The 26,404-nt window shown below is 36.6% G+C and overlaps 1 protein-coding gene across 4 annotated transcripts in view; it reads left to right on the plus strand.

Moving 5' to 3' along the window:
- The window catches only part of ZFAND3 (zinc finger AN1-type containing 3), a 152,056-nt gene that overhangs the window by 18,412 nt on the left and 107,240 nt on the right, over positions 1–26,404 (plus strand). For 2 of the 4 annotated variants that reach the window (XM_040611657.1, XM_040611659.1), the window contains exons 2-3: positions 16,834–16,874; positions 18,783–18,809. The exons of 1 other annotated variant lie outside the window; for it this stretch is intronic. In XM_040611657.1, the coding sequence (XP_040467591.1) occupies positions 16,834–16,874; positions 18,783–18,809 (68 nt within the window). Of the gene's footprint in view, positions 1–14,922; positions 14,976–16,833; positions 16,875–18,782; positions 18,810–26,404 lie in introns of all 4 variants that reach the window. One more of the 4 variants, XM_040611658.1, reaches the window with a different exon arrangement.

Here is a 26,404-nt window from a genome sequence, read left to right on the forward strand (position 1 = left end):
TAAATTGCTTGAAGTAGGGAACAAGAAGGGGTTACTGAACACACTGACTAGCGTAGGGGAAGAATTTAGATGATGGTAATGGGAAAAAAAAGGTGTTTAAAAGACAACTTAAGTTCCAGTATCCTGAATCAGCAGGTTTTCAAATTCACGTGTTTTCCTGTTAAATTCAGAGGAGAGGTGGCAGAGCAAGGGGGGAAGTGCAATAGCGCTGATTAGTATGGATGTCTAACATTCAATGCTATGAACTTAAAGTAGTTTGGAGTATTTTTACTTTTAGCACCAGTCTTTGCCATAATAAAATGGTTGATAACATGCACCCAGAAAAAGCCCCTTGAGTTTCAGTGAGATATGGATGCCCGCACTGCGTAAGAGAAGAGTCCCTGCGTCCCAAGACAGGCTGTAAGCAGTGACATTCCAGGGTATGATGTTTGGTTCAGTACAGTTTTAAAAGCCTCTGTAACTTGGAAGATAAATCAGTAAAGGAAAAAAAAATGCATTTTTCCATCCACACAGATTCTGCTTTCGTATTTCCATGCATTATCGATAGAATGTAAAGCTTTCCTACAACATAGCTTCTACGGAGAAGGCTAATTTTTTAGAGGTATTCTGCTTTCCCTTAACCAACATATGAATTAATTGACATACTTCTATAAAATCATGTAGCTTTTTTCATATTATATACTATAAATGCCAGAAGTACAGGTACAACCACTGACCTTCAGCTATATAATGGCGAGATAAAATTTTTCAAAATCTTTGGGCCTGATATGTAAAGGGCATTGCTTTGTACATCAGGAAAACTTCACTCAAGAGTGAAGACCAGAGTATTCCTCTGGTTAGTCCAATTCATAGGCTTTTTTTTTTTTTTTTATTCCTTATTTTTAATCATGTAATACTTCTGTTCCAACTAAAAGTGATGACTCAAAACAAGATGCTCCCCTTTAAGCAACAAAAAGTACAAGGAAAGACAGATATGATAATCTGTCCCATTGGCAGCTGAGAGGAAAGAAGCAGTTTGTTCAAAACCTCTTTTTCCCTTGGACCATTCTGTCACTATTATTGAGGAGGCTTCTGGACCTTCTTGTGTGCTCTGGGATGAAATGTTCATGGTGTATTACAGAAACAAACCCTGCCTGCATTGCGTGACTGGTTTTAGTATAGGTGTTATAAAGCAAAAATGAAAACTACTGCAGTGTAGTTATGGTTCTCTTGCACAGTAGCAAAACCACAAAAATGGATATAACTTTTGCTCCTCTGAAACTGCTAACGTAGTGATGGTTGTATTGCTGTAGCTGATGGGTAAACTATGACAGGTTAATTAGTTAAATTCAAGTTAGAATTTGCGTCTTAAAGCTTTAGGAAAGTGTTGGTCACTTATTTGCAAACTAGTAAGAAAATTTAATTTTAATAGCAAAAATATTATGAGATTGTCGGGGAGATGGGAGGATTTGTGGTTTTTTTTCTTTTTTTCCCTGAATGAGTATTGTAACAAGAACGAACTTGTTTTATAATGTTAAAGGATTTAATTTCAAATGGGAGGGTTTAAATCTTAAATATGTTTAGAATGTTGACCAGAGAAAATGACTATTAAGCAATACATTTTTTCATATTATTTTGTACTCTTACGTTGCTAAAACCAAGAGCTGACTGCATGAGCTTGACTGTTGCAGCGTGTTATGTCTCTTGTGCCATTTCTAGTCAGTTTAGGGCTTCCAGACAGCATGTTTTACAAACCATAAACCGATGGTATTAACAGTATTCTTATACAAAAATAATTAAGTAAATAAATAAATAAACTTACATTGATGCCATGGGCCTTTTTTTCCTTTGGACATTCTGTCACTACTATTGAGGAGACTTCTTATTAACTCAGATGTTTAAACTCTATAGTTGACTTTAGCAAAGAAGCTGTTACCTTTTTTTAAACTTCAGGATATAGGGAAACAATATGTGGTCATTTCTTGCGTGATGCATAGAAAATTAAAAGCTTTTTCAATGTTTAGCAATTCTGATAATTCTAATTCTCAGATGACTGATACATTAAACTTTGAGGAAGATTTAAGTCTGAAGCTTCAGCCAGTTGAAAAAGCCTGAGCCACTTAGGTTTTCACAAAGATACTACTAAAAGAAAGTGTCTCTCTTTTTTTTTCCTATTGTTGTTTGAACCTTTAGAGAAACACTTAAAGGCTTTGAAATTTATCAGTAGAACTGTTGGGACTGTCAAACCACTTCTTTGCTTCTGTTGAATTTAATAAACTCTCGAGCAGAAGTGGGAGCTCTCACAAAACTCTACTGAAGGGAGCAAGAAGTGAGTTGAAATATGCAGTATTTTTCACTTTAGCATTGCTCAAGCATTTTGTGAATGCCTCGCATTCTATTTAAATAGATTAAATATTCATGTTTGGTTTCATGGATTATTATTTATATTTTTTTGTGATAATACTTCCCAATGTGTTCATTTTCACACCTTCTGATTTGCTAGCCCTTATGCTGAAAAGAGAACCAGGAAAAAATTAGCCCAGAAGTCTTGTAATGTAGTGTAAAAAGGAGGCAAATAAATACATTTTTGTGTAGATTACTTCTGTTTTCTTCTGTTTACTGGGGAAATTTCCTGGATTATTTTTGCATATATGATACTGAATCCTATAATAAGTTATAAGATTTATCCAGTTTCTCTTAGTATAATAGTCAGCATTTCCCCTTCTGTGAATAATGTACAAGACCACCACATCAGTAGGTGTATTTGCTTGCTGTGTACTACTGCGAGGCTCTTAATAGGGCAGTCCAATTTTTGTGAGTAGTTTTTGTTCCCTATAGATTTATTTGCAGCCATTGCAGGCTAGATTATCATATAGTAGTGCCCATTGCAGTTGGCATTCACTGCAGTCTTGCAATACAAATAGGAGCAGGCTGTCATTTAACTTGGATTTCGTAGAGCTGAGAGATGATCTTCTGAACTTGGTGTAAGTCCTACTGTGACTCATCCATTGGTACTGAAGCGTGGTAACCTGTTTCTGTAACACGTATCTTTTATGCAGGAAACTCTTATTACTGTTTCTGGTAGTTCAGCTGATTCGGTGTTTTCAACAGCAGGAACCCTTGTGTGTTGATAGTTTTAGTTCCAAAATGTTTCACAGATGTTAAGAGTACCTAGAGATTATAAATGTTCAGTGCAAACTGGCAGAAACCCATGGAGATTTTGTAACACAGCAGAAAGGCAGTATGATAACTTCTGTCCTTGGTGGGTACTTCTCTGTGATGCCAGTCATCTTAGGGGTCGTGGGTACAACCTGGTAAGTGGTAATGCCTATGGTATATTTGAAAGTATATAGGATCATCAGAGTTTTTATTGAATAAAAAGTCCATTTAATTTTGTGACTTTGGCTGTGTGTCAAGGCTGAGGGGAAGTAAGCACCACCTAGTATAAGATGAGCAGTCTCTGCCCAGCTTCCTTTGCCATTTTTGTATTGTTGTGTCTGATATTTTTGTGGTTAAGAGTTCTGCAGACTTTTTAAGCCAAGAGCTAAACTGAGATTTGGAGTCTAGACCACTTTCTTGACTAGGTCAGTTAAACACTGGAACAATTTGCCAGTTCTTCATAGGATGTGCTCAAGAAAAGACAGGTGGAATATTTACTATTAAATAACCTCCTGTATTAGTGGAGACACTGAGACACAGCTGGTCTTTCTTAGAAACTTTTGGTTTAACCTATACCTAACTCATACCAGAAACTTCTCTCAGGAAAATAAGTGATTTTAGGAATGCTGAAGAATTATTTTTAAAAGATACTTTTAAATTTGCTATAGTTTCATATATATCACACATCTGCATTATTTCTTTCGCTGTCTGTCACTCTCATGCCTTTAAGAAAATAAAAATTTGAGTTCTGATTAGAGAATGTTGTTGTTGTAGACCTAATTGCCTTTTCAGCTGGTAATCAAGTAAATAAGCAATAGGGTTTGATCTTCATGCTTCTGGTTATAATTTAACAAATTCTGAGCATCTGCAGGTTTGATGGGTGGTAGCTGGAGGTATGCCTGTGGGTAAGTGATTTGAATACGTTAGTAATAGATTGGGAGCAGTACTGATTGAGAGCGTAAGGAATGATGTACACTGTTTTGTTCCTTGTCAGGAATAATAGTAGCAGCGTAGAAACTTTTACAGTGATGAGTGTGAGTTAAAATTGTTTTCAAATAGTGAGTCCTTTAAGCCAACGAGGTAAGTACACGCAAAATGTCAGCTCTTCAGTCCTGTAGTTTTTAAAGTCCACACTTTATAACTTTAATTTCCTATGCTCTGTTTAGAAGATAACACCTGAAATTTGAATGCAAAAGCATGTAGCCTGGTGTTAGTCAAGACCTATTACATGCTTTAGTTTCTATGGTCTCCTATGACAGTAAAGAACCTGAAAGCTATGCAGACTGGCATGGTAGTAGACTGAGTATTGTTGTGGTTACTTGTTTTTCAGTCCCTTATACTTCAGCTGGTAGAATGGAGTTTGCCTTGCCTCAGTTTGTCTTCTGCTTATGCAGGCAGGTTACGTAGGTGACGTTTTGAACAATTTCATGTCTCAGAGCAGCATGTTTTAAGTTTAATGAGAGTCAAATTTAGACTGAAGACTAAATCCTTCCAATAGTTATGAAGAGTGTGTTAAAAGCAAAATCAGAGTGTTTACCTATAATGGTCTGTGTTTCATTTTGGCTTTTACAATTTTTATTTTTTTTAAATTTATTTTTTCCTCCCCTCTGTCATTCATTTTAGTAATAGTCCAGAACTGATGGACCAGATTAGATTGTTTGCTAACGTTTTCCTTCTGTATCCAGTTCAGTATTTTGCCTTGTTTATCTTGTTCTCTGATAATGAGGAGATTTGTGAGCATGGGAGTGATAAATGAAGAGCACTGGAGAAGGAGAACTTCCCTGATTATTTTCTTATTTTCTTATTTATTTTTTTATATTTCCTTTTATTGCTATGCAGAAGGCAAGCTGTATGGGGAAAGATATCTGAAAGGCTTCTGTGGATCTGTTCTTTTCCCCTGATCCTTTCTGCTCTTCCCTGGGTACAGATGCTTATATTGGAGTGGAAGGGATTAATTTTCAGGCATGCTGCAGTTGAACATGCAGAAGAGAACAACTCTTGATCACCATTAAAAACAAAACAATTGAGGCCTCTGACAAGGCCCCCAGCACTTTGGCTATTTTAACTAAGAGTGTTTTATTGGGATAACTAGATACATTAACTACCCAATCTTGAGTATTTGGGACTGAATTGCTGTTGTTTCCTTTTGGAATTCTGAGAAATATGGTTTATATATATATTTTGAAGAGTTATAGAGAGATGAAAGATTAAAAAATAAGATAAACTCAGAATAATCTAGCATAAAAATGCCAGTGGAGCTCCATAAGGAGCAAACTCTTAGAGTTTTCCTATTCAGCACTGGTACTGGTGGTGTGGGTTGGTTTTTGTGTACCACGCTCATTCTGTTTCAGTGCTAATGGAAGATACCTCATGCTGTTGACTTCTTGTTCAATGCAGTGACTGTGGTAGTGACCATATAGCTGCCAAAGAGAAGGGAAAGGTGTTATTTGCCTATGTGAAAGAAAAAAGGAAAAGCATCTGTATAGTTATTAACAACACTTACATTTGATGACTCAAAATAGTTTTTAATTGTATCCTTTTGTTTTGATTGTTTCATTATTTACATAGAAATATGTAAATATGCAGACATACATAGTCAACTTCGCCATTGCAGGATGTTACACTTTCATTAGGTGTTTATTTTCAAGAGATTGTTTTCTCTGTGGAAGAAATGAATAAACATGAACTTGTAGTATGCCAGTTTTATTCAGATGCATGTTGTTTTGGATTAACATGGGATAAAAGAAAATGCCAAAGACCAGAATACTGTCCACTACAGGAATGCACAGGGTGCTCTTCATCCTGTTTTTGAAGCAGCTTTAGTATCCTTAGATGTTCTGTATTTGAACCAAATTGTATTGTTAGAATTACAGCAAGACAGGTCGCTAGACCCATGAGCTAACTGTAGTTAATGAGAAGCTTGAAAGTAGTAATTTACTATTTGCTGTTAGATCAGAGATGAACAAGTTTAAAATCTGTATTTTGCAAGTAAATTACACACACACATACCCCCCCACCCCCCACGAAATTGTGGTGGAATATTTGAAGTGCTTTTTCTTCCTGAATAAACTCGTGTACTATTACTTCTGTTGTATTTGCACTTGGAGATCAGGCATTTACATTTAGAATGCTTAAAAAAAGCAAGACATTGACACCATGGAGCATTAGATTATTTTAAAGGTGTTTCCTGTTTTACGCCACAAATTCTGGATGCTATGGCTGAAGCAGTTTGGGCTTGGGATGTTTATTACAGGGATCCTGTCTTTTAATGTGTAGTTCTTTAGTCCAGTTAAATGCATTTTGAAGCATTTTTCTATTCAAAGTAAAATTGAGAAGAGTTTTGAAATAATGTAGCTGGATAAAGTGCAAAGTTGAGGCAGCTGTTCCTCCTGGGCACATGAGTCATAGGATCGGAGGGAAGTAGCACATTTACTTGCAGCCCAGTTGCTGAACTCTACCACATTGTTGAGTCATTAACTTCCCAGCATCGTTAACTTGGAACAAGAATGGAGTTGACCAGTATGCCCCAGGTCAAGCTCAGGCCTCAGAAATGACATGGAAAATGTAGGAGGCAGTTGAAGTTTTTAGACATTAAAACATTAAGCATATGAAGGATATTTTAATCCCAGCTTTAAGAAAAAAAAAGAAACCCCAAACCAACAAAAAACCCAAACAAACCCCCCAAAAGAACCAAGCACAAAACATGTCCCAACTCGCATCAAAAAACCCCAAACGCCAACCCCCCACAAAAAGCCCAAAGCAACCCTAAAGAGAAATGTCATTTAGGTATCATGAATAGTATGTTGAATGTATGGATCATAAGTGGTGGGGGAGGCAGTGATTCTTCTTGGTGCTTGCAGGAAGAAACACAAGCATAATGATGCACTGCATGCTGTCTTGTGTAAAGGGTTCAAAACTTCCATTGTTTGCAGTGTTCCCTCTGCTACTCAGTCTTCCAAGCACTTTCATTTCATTCTGCATTTCCTGACTTAACTGTGGAGATTTCTGCCCCCCATCCTTGAGGTTTATCTTTTAATTGGATGATTTGGGATGGTTTATAGAGCACATCTTTTGTAACACGTGAAGGGTGTGAGGGCTGAAGGCTTTTCATGGCCAGCATCCTCTGGTCTTAGAAGCTCATGAGAAGACAGTTTTATACTGAACACTTATCTGAAAAGAAGATGCTGCTTGTATATAAATCAATGGAGCTGTAGGTAACAACTTCTCATGTCATCTTTCACTGAACTAATGATGCTTAGTGTACAGATTCTTTTGTATTTCTTGTGTTTGTGCCTGGACACACATGTATGGGGAAAAAAACAACACTTCACCTTCTAATATGTCCAGATTAATGTCTTGCTTTGTTTTAATTTTTCTGTTTGTCATTATCAGCCTAATTCTTGATTATAGTATTTTTGGTTGTTTTTTTTCTGAGGGCTTGTTGGCTTTTTAAAGTGATGTGGCCAAATATTTATGTTTATATTGGTTTGTTCCTTGAACTGTTTGTTGTAAATTGTACCTGATTTATTTAGTTTTTTCCAGACACCTCAGGAGCTGAACTTGCAACACAGAAACATCTTGAAGGAATTGTTTTATAAGCAGTTTTATGCTGGTTAGAAATGCTGCATTCTTTGGAATTATGCTGAACTCTGGCTTTGTGGTAGAAAAAACAGAAGTTTGAGTATGAGAATATGAGAGGACGTCTCTTCTAAGTTTAAATATCCAAAGTGTTATTCTGGGCCAAGACTGAGTGAAGTGTTAGTGCAGATATAATTTTATAACATTTCTGCAGTATAGCAAGTGAGCGGTGCTCAGTTTCTTTACTGTGGGATGTTTTTTGAGGCTTGGACTCTCTGTTCATTACCCGAGAGATCCAAAATCTGGTACAGACTTTGCACCTGAGAGCTATTAGAAACTTGAACAAAATTTCTAAGTGACTTAAGATAAGCATTCAAACCTGCTTGTGCTACCAGCAAGGTAGTTCTGGGTGGCTGAAATACAACTGAGTCTCCAGAAAGGACCTGAGTGGTTTTTTTGTGCTTGTTATGAGTTACCAGTGGTTTATTTCACTTTAGAAGTGACTTTTTATGTGGGTTTTTTCCCCTATTTTTATTTCTCTTTTTTATTTTTCTTCTATTGTACCAGCAGGGCAGAATTGTCTTCTGCCAGTATAGAGGCAGCACTGACCAATGTAAGAGCCATGTTGCTTCCTGATTGTACAGTTGGGTACAAGGCTAGCTAGGATGGAAGAAAGTGAACTTCCTTCAGTGAACATCTAGCTAACCTTTTGAATACCTTACAGAAACCTGTTTTAAATGGGGGGGGGGGGGGGGGGGGGGGGGAAATGCCTGCTAACTTAGATACTGGTAGCTTCTTTTAGACGTGTTTGTGAAGAGTGTAACAAGATAGGATTGCAGACACCTTGTCAAAATTCTTCAACAGCTTTTCAAAAAGTGTTAAAATTCTACTGTAGTGTGCAGTTCCAGAAAGGTTCGATAAGCAAGGAGTGCAAAGAACTGTAAAAGTGAGTGTCACTCATTCACCACAATATGCTGTTACATTGCTGCTTTTTGAGACGGTTTGGGGAGGTCTAGGCAAGTGAGGTGTCATAGTCAACCTGCTTGCTGCTGAAGAGGGTGTAACTCCTTACCAGTCCTGGAACAGCAATGCTTTCTTGCTTTGCCCAAGGGTTACTCTTTCTTCTTCCTGGCTGCTTTATTTCTGAACCTCGCTTCCTGTGCTTCGACTCCTAGAAACGAATAGGCAAATGAATTCTTCAGGTTCTCATTCACCCTGTCACGTCTTTTGTATATAGTGCACCTTCAAGTGCTTTCTTTTGCCATATTTGGGATGCTCAACATTTTTGCTTGTGTAATGTTTGGTTTGTTAGACTTTAAAAGTAGATCTCCGCAACAAAGGCGTTTATCTTCGAATTTTGATACTCTGCTAGCTTTTGAGAGAATATTTATGGCACAGTACTTAAACCAGACTTTGTTAGTGTGTTTTGTTAATACTGTGCAACAGCCCTTTTTAATGGGTTTACATAAGTTGTCCTTGTAAATTATATTTAACATGCATATAACAGACAAGGCCTTTGAAATACTTTGCAAGGCACTTTTTTTTTTTTTTTTTTGTCTGTCATTTCAAAGTTCTGACCATACTGTGCTAGGCATTTTAAAGTATTGTTTTGCCACAGAAAAATAACTTTGATTAAAAAAATAAAATACTTCTCTATGCTTTTGCAGAGAGAGGAGATATGGTAGGCTTCAACTGACCAGTTTTAAACTGAGAATTTTACCTATTTTGTAAGCTAAAACTAGTTGTTTAGGTCAGGACGTTTTCCAGGACATTTCCTGGGGAGGTTTGATACATAATTAGCTGTTCTTTTAAGTCAGGGGACAAAACAGATACTTTCTTGAGGTTTCTTTCAGCTTTTCTTTTTTAAGAATGTTTTATTATTTGGTATCTGTTACTGACAGTGTGATAAAAGGAATAACACAAATGGAATAGGTTTTTGAATGCCACTGATCAGTGGAGTATTGGAGTGTGATCTGAAGAAAAATATAAACTTGGTATGATTTCATATTGTAAATCTGAAGATGATGATTATGTTGTCATAGGGCAAAGTTAGTTATTACTTGCAGTGCACGTAAACAATAATGTCCTTGAGGAATTTGTGGTAGGTAGGTAGATGAGACATTTCAAATTTTGTTCCTACTTTACTGTTCCTACTTTTTACTGTCCTTTAAATAGTAGGCTACACAACTTTGTTAAAAATACTTGCAGAGGAATGTTTGGTATTGCATTTTGCTGCTGAGATATTTTATTTTTTTTTAAAGAAAGTTAGAGACATGTATTCATGGGACTGTGAAGCATTTAGCTTTGACTGGTGGGCAGCAACTTCGTAAGCCCAGCTTGAAACCCAGTTGAATCAGATCTAACAACCTGTCTTACCTAGTTTAGGTGCATTGGATTCTTTGCAGTTTGTTGTGTGAATTGTTGGAGAATGCCTTAAATTGAAACGCTATCAGTGCTTTTGTGTCAGAGCCCATGATACGTTTTTTAAGAGTAAGGAGCAACTTTTCTGTGTGTTTTCCTCATTTTCTTCTCTTAGTCTTGTGTATTTGTGCTCTTCTCTGGCATTACTGTCAACAAAACACTTGAGTGTCTTTGTATATTTAAAACATAAAAAGTGCTTCAGCCATAGAGCTTTAAAAGAATGCTTTACTGTAGCCACTGAAAAAAAATAATAAATCAGGATACTGCTACTTCATTGGGATGCGTCAGCATATCTTTTGAGTGTGGAAAGCTGCCAGAAGGGCATTGCACTAGTACACTGTGCTGTGCATAAAGTTTACCCTCCATTTCATTTCAAGTTGAGGTCAGGATGATGAAGTCCTTTATGAACGTGTGGCTCACTGAGGCATCCTTTTCAGCAGCTTAACAGAAATCTTGAAATGATATGCAACACTTAAATTGTTCATGGTGAAAATGAGGAGTCCAAAACCAGAATACTTGCATATTTTCCAAACAAAACCCCCTATAGTAGTAGTAATAATAAAATCTACTGATAACATTTTTCTAATTGCACTAGAATTCTTACCACTGAGTGTATGGGTATAGAACAGCTGATGAAGTAGAGGACATTGACTGCACTTGCAGAATGTTTAATTTCAGATTTTGGTTCACTTAAAAATCTCTTTCTTGAGTGTTTTTGAATATTTCTCATTGCCAAGTTCTCTACAGGTCCATGTGCATTTGACATGCTCCACTTCTTTGTGGCAACTGTAAGGTTCTTGTTTTATATCCCCTTAGCAAGATCATAAATTAAGGATGATCTATAAATATCACATTTGCAGCACATATGAAATCAGTGAGGTGACTTCTGATTTAGAAAGTAAAATGGCTGTCTTCAGAAGCTAGTGTATGGCATATACAGAACTTTCAAAAGGCTATTGAGGGTCTCATTAACACAGTCTAATTAACCTCCTTCCTATACAAGGTGAAGTGTTACATGCTCTAAGCGAATGATGAAAAGTCTAAGGGAAATACAGAATTGGATCAATTTTCTTTTAATGATAAATAATCCTTCTAGTCTGGTTGGATGAAAGTAAACGTGTGGGCTATGAATTTGCTTTGGTTGTGTGCCAGGACTCAGCTCAGAATGAATTCTTCAGCAGAGTTAGAAACCTTTGAAAATTGCTTTATAATGGAAATGGTGACAGACCATAAACTACAGTAGTATAAATGCATTGATTTAACATATGTACAGTTGACCTAAGTGGCCAAATACCTGAAACAGTGTGTGCTGAATGTATAGGGAGGAGGCTTCTCTGTAGTTTTAACTAATTAATGACATGATACATATTATGTTAATGTTTCTCAAACATATGACCCCTGACAATATTGGACAGGTATCATTCAAGTGCTAAGATATATTTCTACTGTAGTGATGCTGCGCTCCCACTCTTAATTGCTATACTGGAAGGTGACCAAGAAGCATTTAAGATGATGCATTTAATCACCAATGCAATTACAGTGCCACTGAAGCAGATAAGTTTTCTTACTACGAAGTCATAGGAACTCTGAGTCATAAAGAATCATTCCCAGGTATGCTGGAAAAATTTGTTCCCAATAAAAATGCAGAATCTGGGATTTCACATACTTAATTAGCATCTGTGGTTTTAATATCTTAATATAGCATGCATGCATTAAGTATTTAAAAGCATTTTTTCTCCAAACTCCTTATTCTTCCATCCCCAAAAGAAAACTGAACAAAAATTATTTTCAAGAATGACTGTTATTCTGGTGGTGTTTTTCAAGCACTGAAATACATACCTGTACTAGAATCTTTACTTATTTTCACTCTGGTGCGGCTGTATGATTCTTGCTATTGGTGAGCATCTGCATTAATAATTCCAGGTCACTATTATCTTAAAAAGTGTGTGAGACATCCTAATATAGATGCGACTGGGCATTTTCTGTTGCCCTTTGGCATGTGTGTGGAGGTAAGCTAGTATTAGTTTTTAGAGTTTGTGGGTGTTTTTGTTGTTTTTTTTTTTTTTTTCTTTCCTCTTAAAAATGGGATGGGGAAGCTAGAAAGTGCCTGCTTGACAGTCTGCTGGAAAATGTAGAATTCTTTTACAAAGTGTTTACTAGGTGTGCCTACCTATTACAGAGACTGGGTGTTCTGAGATCAGACTAATTTCTCTATACTACTTTTTAACTCTCTTTGCACAAAATTTCCACATGCAGTTTGTTCTTGAACCTTCAGATTGAGATTGTCTTTTTTAGATTCTGGCTATTCTGACCAACTGCTGTACATCAGAGTGGGGAAAGAAAAGCAAACTTCCAGTGAAGACAGAGTAGAATGTGTATTGATTTGGATGGTACGTCGCAATGGTATACTGCCAAATGGCAAGAAAGGAAAGGAATAATTAGTAGTGTAGAGCATAAATTTGAGTAAATAACTTTAAGTGCTTTTAGTGGAGTCGATAAGACCACACCTTTGTAAGAATGTAGTGGAATTACCTTATGAAAATGGAATCGGGCAAGCAATCTTTTCAGTTATATTAATCAGTTATATAACATACTTCAATATGTATTGATATTTTTGATATTTAAGGCCTCTGGCTGGCTTTAACTCTGCATTATGCACCTTTAACCAGAGATGCAGATGTTGATCTCACTGAAGTGAGCACCTTATGGTGGTCTGCATGTGCATCTGTCTGAAGGCTCAGTTTCTTTTGCTGTGGAAATTTGTAGGCACTGCAATGCAAGTAAGGGGTGTGGTTTTTATTTTTATTCTTACATGTCATTTATTTATTGCTTAAAGTATAATTAACTTCCAGGATTTCCCATTTCTGTAAATTTCTTCCTCTTTCAAAGTCACTGTGTCGTTGCCATGACTTTCATGGATGTGTTGTTAAGTGAGTGTTTTTGTTTGTTTTGTTTTTCTTTTGGCAGTGGAAGCTCTTCTAATGTCTACACTTGTTTCAGACTGAGCCTAGTGGAACTGTTGCATGCAATGTTTTCGTAGCCTCTGGGGTTTTCTGGCTGGCTTGGAGTATCTTCTGCCTCTAAATTGCACTGCCACTTGACCTTCTGAGTTATGCTTCACCTTGTGCCTTCCAATCTACATAATAATTTTTTGTCACCCTTGAGTTAAATGGTTTCTTTTTGACAGGTGGAAGTACCTTCAAATAGGGTTTAACTTTATATTCTGTCTCAGTGACAATACCATTCTATTTGGCTTGATTTATGCATAAATATGAATGTCGTTCTGAATACCAGCTTAAATTAGATACAAATGAAGCTTGTAAATTATCAGTATAAAACTTGCTTTCTAGGTATATTGTACATATAAAACGTATACTGTAGTAATTCTGGATTAGGTGCTGTTAAGCATGAAGCTGAATTTTGAGGGAAACCTGGGAATTACCTTAATAAAGTCGAGTTAAAGACTGTGATGATTTGGTATCTGTTTCAGAAGCATGTTGAATATCCCCAACCAAACTGTGACAGAAAGGTGTAGAAATGTTGGGTGTCAGCCTAAAGACTTGTAGTCTAAGACATACAGTTCTCATTGCCAGGACTGACTTTGAATTCTAGCTTCACTGTGCCTTATTCATCTTTACACTCATGACTTTACTGCATATTCCTAGAAATCAGAACTGTATTGCTTTCCCTAGAAGTCACCTGCTTGAAGTAGAGTTGGCTGCTGTGACCTTCTCTGTCCTATGAAGTGGAAACTGAGCTGTATCGTGACCAGGACTGTTTGATGTTTTAGAACTTTTGCATGTTTCAAATAAAATTACCTCTAGAAATAACAGATATTACGAATGTATAATACATTTGAAAACGCTACTAGGAGCAAAGATATTTTGTATTTTGGTGTTCCTGCCTAGCAGTATGAGCTTTTGGTGAATGTTGGAGTTGGTAGGAAATAATCAATGTAAACCAGTGATGTGGTTCACATCTCTGTGGTTCACAGAGAAGATGGAAATATGCAGCTTTGGTCAGTGTTAAGAGTCAGATGAGAGAGCCCTTGTTTGCTGTAAAGAGAAGAGCCTAGCAATGAGAGAAGGGATTTGCAGGGTAACAGAGCTGTGAAACATATTTTACTTGACAGGCATTGACATGACTCTCAGATAACGCCTAGTAAGTTTGACATGTAAACTGTTTAATGCATTTTTGTTGTAAAGTTTTTGCTCTAATTAAATATTGCACTTTCAAAAAGGGGCCAATTGGTTGATCAACACTATTACTCTGTTTCTAATGAAAATGCCATTTTCTTAGTTGTAGTGTTGTGCTGATGGATCTGCATTGACATAAGTAACTGTGTAAAAGAAACTAAGAAAAAAAACGCTCTGAAAGTTTACATCCGACTGACTTGGATGTCTTGAAAAAGCATATAAAGGGATTGGAGAGAAAGTGATCCTTGAAACTCTTAACAGAGAGCTGAAGTTACGTCGCTCACAGGGTCACTTGTCCAATAGCACTGTCCTTTCAGAAAATCTGTTTTTTTGTGTGTTATGAGTAAATGGCAGCCTCTTTTCTTTTTTCACATAGCTGTATGTTTTGTGTGTGGTGTTTTCCATTGTTGGTGTGCTGATAAGTAAATATATCATATGAGGCTTTGGACTGATATTTTAGATATGATTGAGATGGTTGATTATACCACTGAAAACATTTGTCATTGCCCGTTCCAATGTCATCAATATGAACCATCTGAACTCTGCCTTTCTTTTTCTTTGCTGCCCCTGGGGTTTAATGGCTTTGCAGAGAAGCTCCTGCCTGGCATATTGAGCTGCTCCAGAAGGTCTAACCCATAAGCAGTGAGTACTGAGCTGCAGCACACTAATGCTGTAGGTGTTGACTCACCATGCTGTTTTTAATTGCAGTTCTTTTGAAGGTAGATAATTTGTGCAACTGTCAACATAGATACTGAATTTTTGGGTATATACCAATTTGATGATGTATTTGTATGGCTACAAATGTTGTTCTGCTTTTCTTTTCCTGGGAATTAACTTTTTCTCCTGTGCACATACTGTTTGCATTTAAAACTAGCTTTCATGTGTCTGTGGCTCTTGCTATAGCTGGCAAATGCTTATGTCTCTCATCTGCAGTCAACTGTGTTCTAGAATTCCTGAGCCTGATGTAAACCAGCTCTCAAATTTGCATGAATTGAAAAGCATCTGTAATGTTTCGATATGATTAATACTAAGATATGATTGACCAAGTCTGTATTTGCTTAGTTACTGGAAAGTCATTCAAAATATCCATTTGCAAACTTGTGGGGTGGGGGGGAGACTTCTTTAATTCTGGTAGGTGTGTTCATTTGTGATGTAATTGCTTTGAAAAAAATGTCAAAACTTTTGTCTGGAGATAATAAAGTTTTGATTTTTATAATTTGTATATTGTAAGATGCAGAACTCATCTCAAAATTCCATCCACGTTTGACTGGAAATAGAAAACAACTCTTATGGTAGTCTCAATTGATTTTGTGTATGCATATTTCAAAAGATAAAGTTGCAATTAATTTGGCTAAATGATATGCTTCAGCTAAGGCTGCCCTGAGGAGACAAAAAAGGTCTTGTGGGCATGGACAGTTTTGGTACAATCTTCCCTGTCAATATGTACTTTCAGACTTGCTCAGGATGGTGTTAATACTCATACATAACAGAGCTGATTTAGGAATGCTGAACAAATCAAATATTGGTCAGTGTGCACAGAAACTGGATTGCTTTTACTGAAAGACATCTCAGAGAGCTTGTGAGAACATTCTGCAGCTCACTTTGTTAAGGAGATGTGATGTTAGAAGAGAACTTTCCGTAAATGGGAGAACCTTTTTCTCCCATAGTATATTGCTTTGGGTAGTTTCATGGTAGCCCTAGAGAAAAGGCCTATCGCCCTAAATTTTTTTTTTTTTTTTTCTTGTGAGCCTGCTGATTTTGTGAGGGAGAACACTTGTGGCATAATTGCACAAACACTTTGGAGATATCTGGGAGGCTTAAGATATTCCTGTCGTTCTCCAGCTGTTTTTCTGTCAGCTGAAAGTTGCTGCCCTCAAAGTTGAGCCACACTAATGGATCATATGAACTGTCCTAGTCCATGTCAGTGCAAAGTCAGCCAAGTTATTTTAAATTACTGCTGGACTCAGCTGAGGGTAGTAATGAACAGCTTGAGGTAATAACTTCTTAAGCCATTCCAGCTAGACTTCCAAGAGCACATCTGTCTGTGTCTTTATAAGTGCAATACTTTAATCTCTCTATTGCTGTACCGTATTCAGGATTTGCCAGGACTGCAGAGCGGTTGCCAAGGGGAGTCTAATATTCAAGTCAATGTATTGGCTCTTCTTGTCTGTCATTGTTATCATATTGTGATAGAAAGATCCAAATGACAAGTGTGTAACATACATAGAATGGTAAAGTAAGCTTATTTTCTTATATGAGGTAAATGTGTGGAAGTCATGTCTTGGAAGCTCTTTAAATTGGAAAGAGATTGCCATATGAAGTCTCTTTCCTCTGTCCCTATTCTTAGTTGAGCCACTTCTAGCCACTTACCTTTGATTCCTAGCCGTTTAAGTTCTTACCCTCTCTGTACCCTTGCTTCATTCCCAAAAAAACTTCCATGTATTGATTAGAAGTATAATGAATTTTTTAGCTCTATTTTTTTTTTTTATTTTTGCCCCAGGTCCAGCAAGACTATGAATCTCTGTTCCAAATGCTTTGCTGGTAAGTGCAGTAAAAGGTTTTGTGTTTTTGTTAGATTATTGAAACCACATTGTTGGCATCTCCTTTAGGATTTGTGCATGGGTTTCTCTTCCTTCAGTGTGTATATGTAATCAGATTTTCCTCACTTTGGTGCTTCATTTGTTTACTAATCAAAAACGTCTTGTGTAAATGCACCAATTGAACCTTGTTCTTGTTCTGGAATACCCTTGAAGTACAGAGCTCTGCTGTCAGCACAGCTCCTGTGCAGATGGTCTGGCTTTCAGAATGCATAAGTCTGAATTGTAATTTGGAGTTCTGTAGGATTTATTTTGTGATAAACTCTGAAATATATTATGGATAAAAAATGAAAAGTTGTTATAGAACATCCCTTGTTCCATTTCTTTTTAACTTGCAGCCCTTGAACATTAAATCAGCTGTAGTTCGTCAGTAGGCTAATTCTAATTGCTACGTATTATTTTCTTATTGCAAGGTGATTGCTACTGTTTAAAATGTTAGGAATAGCTATTGACCTTTTCCTGTTAGCATCTTCTATCTTTGAATTTCTGAAAATTTTTGTTTGTATTAGTATTGTAAACTTATTTTTAATTGTAATTAAAGTGCTGTCATAGATACATAGATCATGATTGTTATTTTATCTTGGGGGAAACAGGTGCAATAGTAAAAAAATCAGATTTTTTTTTTTTAAGACTTTAAAGATTTTTCTGCGGTTTTTTTTTTTTACAAAAATAAATTTTGACTTAGATTTCAGATCTTGGGTTCAGCATGACTTCATTAAACAAACACATGGGAAATAAAGATTGTCAAAGGCTGTTCAGAAAAATGATGCATGTATTTCTCTGGCTGTTTTCCAAAACAATGGATCATTGGAAAAGGGTATACTGAAGAAAGTTCAAGTCCTTTCTTGTACTCTTTCCCTACTGATCACAGAAACAAGATACTAGGTTTTTGATTTGACTCAGTACAGCTGTTATGTTCATATCAGCACTGTAAACAACTTCTGTGTACCTCAGAAATGTGGTTTTTCTGATCCTGAGATATCAGAATGGCCCATCCCTCATATTCTGAATTTAACAGAGTACCCAAAACTTCACTGCCAGTAGATGAGGCATTAAGCAAAGCATCTTTTATTTTGGTTTTACTGGGCATTTTTTGTTGCTTTATTTGTTTTTAACATGAAGAAGAATTCTTGGCTGCTATTCTGTAATTCTCCTGACATGCCATTACCTCTGATCAAGTTCATTTTTTCTATTGTACAAAATGATATCTAAATATTTATGGGATTTTGGGCGTGGGGGTGGGGTAGGGAAGCTTGATTATTTAAAATTCTCAAGAATTTCCTTGCAGCCTGTTTATTTTAATGAAATAAGACTTTTAAAGAGTTTGAGTAACTTAAAAAGCTGCTGCTAGTTGGAACAAAACCAAGTATTGTAGGAAAAGGCAAATTTAATTTATGGTTTTTTAGATCTTAACTATGGTTCCTTTAACAAGTAGCACTCAAATAACCAGTTCTGTTTGAGTAGTAACTCAAAACCTCTCAATGTCATTGTTCCAACATAAGTATCTTTTTTCTTTTTTTTACTTTTTTTTTTGTGTGTAATATTACTCAAATATTTTTGTATATTTTTTTTATACTGGGCTTGCAGCCACAGTATTGAAATAGAAAGATTTAGACTCTTGTTTCTGTAAATTTAACCCCCACAGATAGCAAGATTTTAGGAAAGTAAGCTGTTGAAACATGCTTTTCGCTATTCCAGGCACTCCCAAAATACGATATGAAGGAATTTCCTCTTGTTTCTCTTTTAATATGGCAAGTTATTAATTCAAATGTATTGAAACAGATTTGTATGCAAGGGAAAATTGGGAATTATTATTTCTCTTGACCATCGTTTCCTTTCTCTTTTATTTTAGAAAAAAGAAATCCACACAACGAAAAAGGTTAGTGACTTTGTTAAATGACTGGTTTGATTTTTTTTTTTTCAGAGGGAAGGGATAGAATCTAGTCTTCTGTTGGTTTGTTTTTTTTTTTTTTTAAATTCATTTCAGACCCACAGCAGCAAAGCCCCTTACATTTGTGCAAGCATTACCTTTTTATATAGATCAAGGGAGAAGGGCAACAAGTCAGCAATAGATGAAAACGTTGTTGGGTTTACATTGCAATATGAGTTATGTGGAACCTTCCCATCTTTACTGTTTTTCCAGACTTTGAACTATGTACAATTTTGTAAATACGTGATCATGAGCTCTTCCTTTGCTTCTGCCCTTCCTCTCTTTCCCATTCCCTGGGAAAAACGGTCATAGTCTGATGTCTGTGATGTTAATTAGCACAGAAACGAAACAAAGGGCAATGGTCAGGGGCTGTCAGTTTGCCACCCTGTCTGACCAAATGCTTGTGGTTTCTAAATTTATTGTCAAGATAAATTCACTGAATTTTCACTCTCATTGTTGAAAGATGAAACAAACAGCAAAAGCAACCAGATTATGTAGCAGGGAGACTGGAATTCCTTGTTTTGACTATCTTTGTACTTTTTCTACAGAAATACTTTTCACAGGTTATAATAGAGACTAAGTTGTTCAGCTTTCTACGGTAAGAATGAGCTGAATACTGCACAGATACATGCAACCCTTTGCCTAGAAAAGCCCAATAATTCGACCTAGGTCTAGGAGGTTCACTGAGCTCTTCTCTACAGCCACAGATCTGTTCATTTGCCGCAGAATAGTTCTTGGCTTGCACATGAAGGTTGATAAATACTGGAGAGGAACTTGAAGTTAGCAGTCGTCTTCGGCCTGCTTTGCCTCCCCTTTGCCCCATCTGCCTATTCCAAGAAGGAATACCCACTTTGTTTCATTTAAGACCTGTAGAATCAGTGAACTCTGAAAAGTTCAAGAGCCTCTCTGAAATAATTCCAAGTTAATTGTACTTCACAACATTGTCTCCAGTGCTGACCATGTGCTATCAATGCCTCAGTCTCCTGATACAGTACAAGTATAATCCTACATATTAAATTGCTTCAAATAAATTTTCTCTTCAGATAGTTAAGGCATAGTTGTTTCAGACTTCCTGCACATCCAGAATACAAATGCAATAAAGTGTCGGTATTTTTTTAAAAAATCAGAGCATAGGCTGGTAAATGCAAAAAGGCAAATTACAGCTAGAGTATCTCCCTTGGTGACACCACATCTTTTTCTAATACTGCAACCTCTCTTTCAATATGGTGAACTGTGAAATCTGAATGATTAAAATGCAGGACAGTGGTAAGTGAAATTTTTCAAAAGTACTCTTTATTAATCTGTCTTTGCTGCTGTTAGGTTTATGGAAGCTTTAATATCATCTTCAGGTAGGGACATTGAGTACTTTGAAAAGCCACTTTTACAAAGTAGGCTCTTTCAGGCAGGAATTCTACATTCATAGAAACAACAGTTGGTACTTCAAAAACTCAATTTTAATTGGAACCTTTGTGAACAGTCACAGAACAAACTAATACAGAGTAAGAACAATTACTTAAATACAGAAAATAGTAAAACTAGACTTTCTATTTAAATCACCCAAAAAATGCTGTCTGCCTTTAATCCGTTTGATTCTTAGATTAGAAAGTTTAATTTGTCTTACGGTGCTATCAGCATTGGAAAGAGAGGTGCGGGAAGTGGATTTCAGCTTGTTTGATAGTATGTGAAGCTGAAGGTAAGTGCCGTACTAGATGGTTTGGTGGAGAGGTGCACTTGGAAAACTGGAAAAAGACAAAATGCGTATTCATGGTTTTGTGAATCAATTTTATAGCCCTTCTGTCTGAAGGTGTAATTGAAACTTCTAGAGGTAGATGTCCATTTCTTTTCTTAATCCAGATATGCAATATTTACAATGATGTTCTGTGAAGTGCTAGATTAGCATTGAGAAAATACTTAAACCATTTAACCCAAGAATTCTCTGAGTTTTAGGGGCCTTGACTTTTAGTTTATTTTTAGTTTTAGTTTGAAATCAAACACATTTTTTTTACATACTGGTATCTTGATGGGTAAAAAATATGGATTTTTTAATCTTCATCTATCAAGTAGGAAATCAGTATTGCTGGAACCATGTATGTATTTTCAATATTTACACTCAGCTCTATGCCAGATTATGAAATTTTAGAACTTCAATAGTATCTTTTATTCTCCTGAATTTGAAAGATCTCATAAGAGGGAGAAAAATAGACAGTCTTCTACATAACATCTGATTATAGAATTACTCGCTATTCTTTCTGTTTCTTGAATTCACTCAGATGTCTGACTGTAGAGTTATTTCATGTTTTTGTGCATCTTAACACTTCTGCTTTGTTGAGCAGACCTTTATTTTGTCATGCCTAAGCCATGCACAGTTTTTGGAATTCACAGAATTGGGGGTTTTATGTGACTCAGAGTCACTTGAGTAACACAATTTCCCCTTCTCTCAGGCTTTGTAAATCCTAGGAGCTATTTAGAATGCTGACTTCAGTGGCAGTAATAACACCTACTGTAAGCATGAGGTGGCAAAAATCAGCATTCCTGCCTAAAGAGATTTTGCTGTTAATCAACTGTTAACTTGATCTTCGGGCAAGCTTTCAGCTTGCTTACTGGAAACCTTTTCAACAGGTCCATCTTGCATGTTGCTAGTTCATATTTTGTTGTCTTTGCTGTATCCTGTTGTATGACACGTGACAAATTATGCTTTATTCAGCCCTGCTTCATAAAGTTTTCGTTCCTGAAGGAATGATTAAATATGTTATGTTTGCATTTTCCATATCCTTGTAATTTCTTATGTGGCTCCACGTCTTAGTACTTTGCTGAAAAAGCAGCAGGCATTTTCAGAAGTTTGAAAACAGTACTAAGGACTAATCTGTACACAAAATGTTTCTTTTTCAGTATAGTATTCCCTTTGTTGGCTCCTGATGGAAACTGGTGCCTCAATTTGTTGCTTCATTAAGCTAGAATTTGTTGCTGTATTCATGTCTGTCTTTGTATTTTGAAGTACATGGGCTGCTTGGTACAAAGACCAGGACTGACTGGCTAGCACTTGAAAGTAGGGAAGCTTCATCTTCAACTTCTAATACACAGTCAGGCTTGCAGATAAATAATTCTTGGAAAATTGTATAGCTGGTTACAGTGGTAACAAAGATATTTCTAATTTCTAGAGTAATTACTAATAAAGAACTATAACATTCCAGATATAAACACAGATATTGTTCGGTATACGTTTAATTTCTTTAACTCTATGCCTAAATAATTTTTGTAAGTGGAAGGCTGGCAGGGAAAGGATGTCTTATCATAATTGATAAACTTGAGATGTATGCTAAGTTGGAGAAAGACAATCACCATGAAATGGAATCAAGAAAAATAATTGGATAAATTACTTTATTTTGACTTATCTTACTTATCTGTAAGCTTGATTTGCACTGCTGACCCCAAAAATTCTCTTTACTCTGTTAGTATGCATTATTCTGTGGCTTTAAAGAAAAATGTAAAGAGCTGAGTAATAGCTCTGTTTGGGTTGTTAGAAGAGGGCAATATTTTATGGAAGGATTGGAAAAGGATTTATATGTATTTAGTTGACTCCTTTTCCCCTAACGTGTCTTAAAGGTTTGGAGAGGAAATACAAATTAATAGAAAATGAGTTTATTCAAGCATAGTTGTATTATCTAAGCTTAGGACTAATTGTTTTTCTTCTGTCAAAAATAGTACCGTCAACGAAATTATGCAGCATAGTTACGCTACATGTTGCTAGTACTCAGTATATACAGAAGAACTGGAAATATGGGAGAGAAGGACACCTGAAGCTTTCTAGGTTTGCTGGAGTGTGCAGAATTTAAGAGAACAATTGTGAAGGAGGCTAGTATAATACTGAGGGGCCCGCTTTTCTTCTGTCTATACTATCGTGGCATGGAAGTTGTGGAGTGCTTTGTGGCAACACCAATATGATTTTGCTATGCGTTATGTAGAAAGACGTTCCAGATGCTGTATAGAAGACACAACCCTCACCTGCCTGGGACCTGGCTGTGTAAAGGCGTTGTATGCACAGCAGAGCAATGTAGAGTGTGGACAGGGCCAATTGCTCAGCTGCTGGTTTGATCTGCTCAATTATTTTCTTCTTTATCTCCTCCTTTGTCTTCCCCCTTATAAAATAGTGGGAAGCGGCAAGCACTGGTGGAGGACAGACCCATGAAGTATTTTTTTTTTTGTACAGTTGTTAGTGGAAGAAAGAGAATTTCTTTCACAGCTGGCACTCAAATGTTGTATATTGAGGTAGGACAGTTTTTTGTTTCTGACTACTACTAGCTTCAACTTACTAGGGCTTTTTCTAGTCACATTTGAAAATGTCTTTTCACCAACAGAGTCTAGGAGAATGGAATGCCTTCTTAATTAAGAACTTTAACATTTTACAGTCAAACCTATCAACAAACTACCCTGTGGGACATTAATGGCAGTTTCATTGGATTGCATCTTGCTAAATTCATAGTCTAGTGGTCTGGGGCTCATTTGTTAAAAATATGAATTACACTCAAACAAAAATAAGACTGCTTCTCCATACTGGGTACCTGAAAAGATTGCCAAAAAGTCCTGATGTACTTTTTTCCTCTGTCTTAACAAGACAACACTGATATTTTCCATGTGTTTTCTTTTTCTTATCTCAGGGGACTGCCAGTCCCATTTTACAGACTGATCCACACACAAAGAGCTCAGCCCTTTTTTGTCTCAGACTTGATTATTTTTAGTTTTTCATTGCTCTGTTTTCTTCTTTATGGTAAAGCCAGTTTCTTTCTATTTTGTTACTATCTTGTTCACCTTATAACTCATAACCTTTCCAAATGACTCGTTGAAACACCAGCTGTAATTTAGTCTCTTGTGTATAGGCTCTCTGATGATGTAAAAAAAATATGTTTATAAATATGACTTGATTACCATGATGTTTGCACATTGCCAGCATGAAAGCATAGTTACCTATTTGAAATGTGCAACCCATAGGCTTCATTTATTAAACTTTTTTGTAACTCCATTCTCCTATAAATGTGTGCATAAGATAGGAGAAGGAATGTTTTTCTTTTTTCCCCATTTAGCCATTTGCTTGATTTATAGAAAAGTCTGTGTTCTATGTATTTGCTCGTTTGGAAACCTTCTGTAGTTTATGGAGACACTAGTGATTTGTTCCTTAGCCTCCCTGTGGAGTTTGTTCCATATTACAATCTAATTCCATGTCCGTGTCGTGCACTCCTGAGTTGTTAATTTGTACATTTCGATGCAGTTTGTTTCATCGTGTTTTTGTAATCCAAACTGAATGTAACGAGCTGTGTGCTTTGGGGACCCAGCCTTGCCTTGCCAATTAGAACAAGTGGTTACTGAGAGAGAGCATGTTTTAAATAAAACATGGCACCTCTGTGTGGGACCGGCAGCCTTTGGGGAATAAAAGAGGATATTTTAACTCTTTCTCTCTGAGAAGAGAGGTCAGTATCAGTGAGCACATTTTAGAAACATTGAACTCATTCCTTTGAGATACATGATGCAGGTTCGTATTTCATCTTGCAAATAAAATTTAGTTTGTCATTGGAGATGTATTATGCAGTACTGCATGCAGAGTATTTAGGAATGCACAAGGATCTCTCTTGAGCTGACCGCATGTTTTCTAGGATTCTAATCGCTAACGCCACAATGAAAATTGTGCAGGACTAGCAGCTAACCTTTTTCTTTTCCCCTTGTACTGCTACCCAGGAGGCTGAGGTAGGACAGTAAGAGTGCCGGGTGGTAGAAGAACTAGTGGCAAAATGTATTTTACATGGGAAGCATCTAGAAGCAACACTTATTAAATAAAAGCATGAAGTTTATGTGCTAGGTGACCGTGAGGAAGGGCTCATTGTTATTCTACCATTTTTAGTTAGCTGTGGAAGTGTGCCTCTGTGACCATCAATATTTGTGATTGTTACAGAAATTATCCAGCATTCTGCTGATCTTTATGCTAACTAAATTTCCTGGTGAATTCAAGCAAGACACAGCAATAATTTTAGAAGCTAACTCTACTTTAGCATTTTCCTTCTATTCCAGCCCCAACAATGCCTTTCCTCTCTCCACACTCTCACTTGGATGTTTTACATGCTTGTTCGTCTTCAAAGGGAAGAAGTTACTGTCCACCATCACCTTTCAGCTAAGGACACTGAGAAAGAATTTAGGCAAACAGTTGTGGTGACTGACTCAGACAACATTTCAACAATCCTTGCACACACAACCAAGGCAAGACCAAGAGAAACCTCCCTTGGGAAAACCTTTTAGTTCAGCAGCGGGATGTAAGGGAAGAATAACTGCTAAGGTGATATAAGCTGTTAGGTAAGCAGGTGAATACGACAAATGTGATCTGATAATAGAAAAAAAATGTAACTAATGACTTTTCAATTGTCTATCGATTTTATATGAAAGGAATGTGATCTAGCAGCTAGACAGCTAGCTAGGAACTCGAGACTCAATTTTGTTTTCACAGTCAATGAGCATTTCTTTGTGATGCTAGATAAGTCACTTTTTTTGTCTTCCATTTCTGTTCCTCATCGGTTACTCGGAGATGGTATTTCCCTACTTCACTGGAATGTTTGTGAAGGTAAAATATGTATGATGTTCAGTACAGTAGCAATGGTCATCTAAGGAGCTGAGGTAAATCTAGAGCCCTTTCTTGGGAAACAAAAGATCATTTTGAGAAACAACATCTGTATTTTCCAAGTCAGCTTGAAGTAAGCATGCCATTAGCACATATTGGAGTAAATTACAATTTGTCTGTCTTCAATGGCAGTCAAGGCTCTCAGGCTGAGTAAATTGCCCAGACTCTGGGATAGAAGCTTGATCCTCTGGTTATATGTATAGGAGATTGATACCCTACCCTCACCCCCCAACACTAGCATAGTGTTAGTGCAGGAAATTAGAGTAACAAATTAGTGTCAGATCTTATGGAGGAAGAAGACAGTTTTATTTCACAAAATCTGTATTTAAGTTGATTTTGTCTATTTTTATTTTCACACCCATATAGTCACAAGCCCCAAGATGCACGTCCAAGTAGTCTGGCCAACATAACCTTTGTGCAACACAGACAACAAGGAGCTCTGGCTATCGAGCCCTCGCTATGGTGAAAAGCTGATTTTGGACTTGCCTTTTATAGCCTTCAGTAGTGGATGCTGTGAGGGACCTTTTGCTTCTTTCTTTTGTCTTAGCCCTCATAAGTTTTAGGCAAAATTCTGGTATTTCAGTTCTCTTCTTTCCCATATGTGGCTGTTCTACAGTTGCAGTTCGGTTCTTCATTTTCTTCACACTTATCTTTTGTTCAGTTTGTTTTTCTTAATTTGAATGAAATCACACTGCACTATTGAAATTAATGCATACCATGTCTTTTAAATCCCTTAATGCTGTTTTTTGGGGAATCTGCAAACATTCCAGTCATTCTTTATTCTTACCAGTCTTCATAGATCTATTACAAATCCTATATGTTCTCACAAAGTTAGTCACCAGAGGGCAAACTGCTCATGCAGATTTAGTCAATACAACTATAACTT

Source organism: Falco naumanni, chromosome 12 (genome assembly GCF_017639655.2).
Source record: "Falco naumanni isolate bFalNau1 chromosome 12, bFalNau1.pat, whole genome shotgun sequence".
NCBI lineage: Eukaryota > Metazoa > Chordata > Aves > Falconiformes > Falconidae > Falco > Falco naumanni.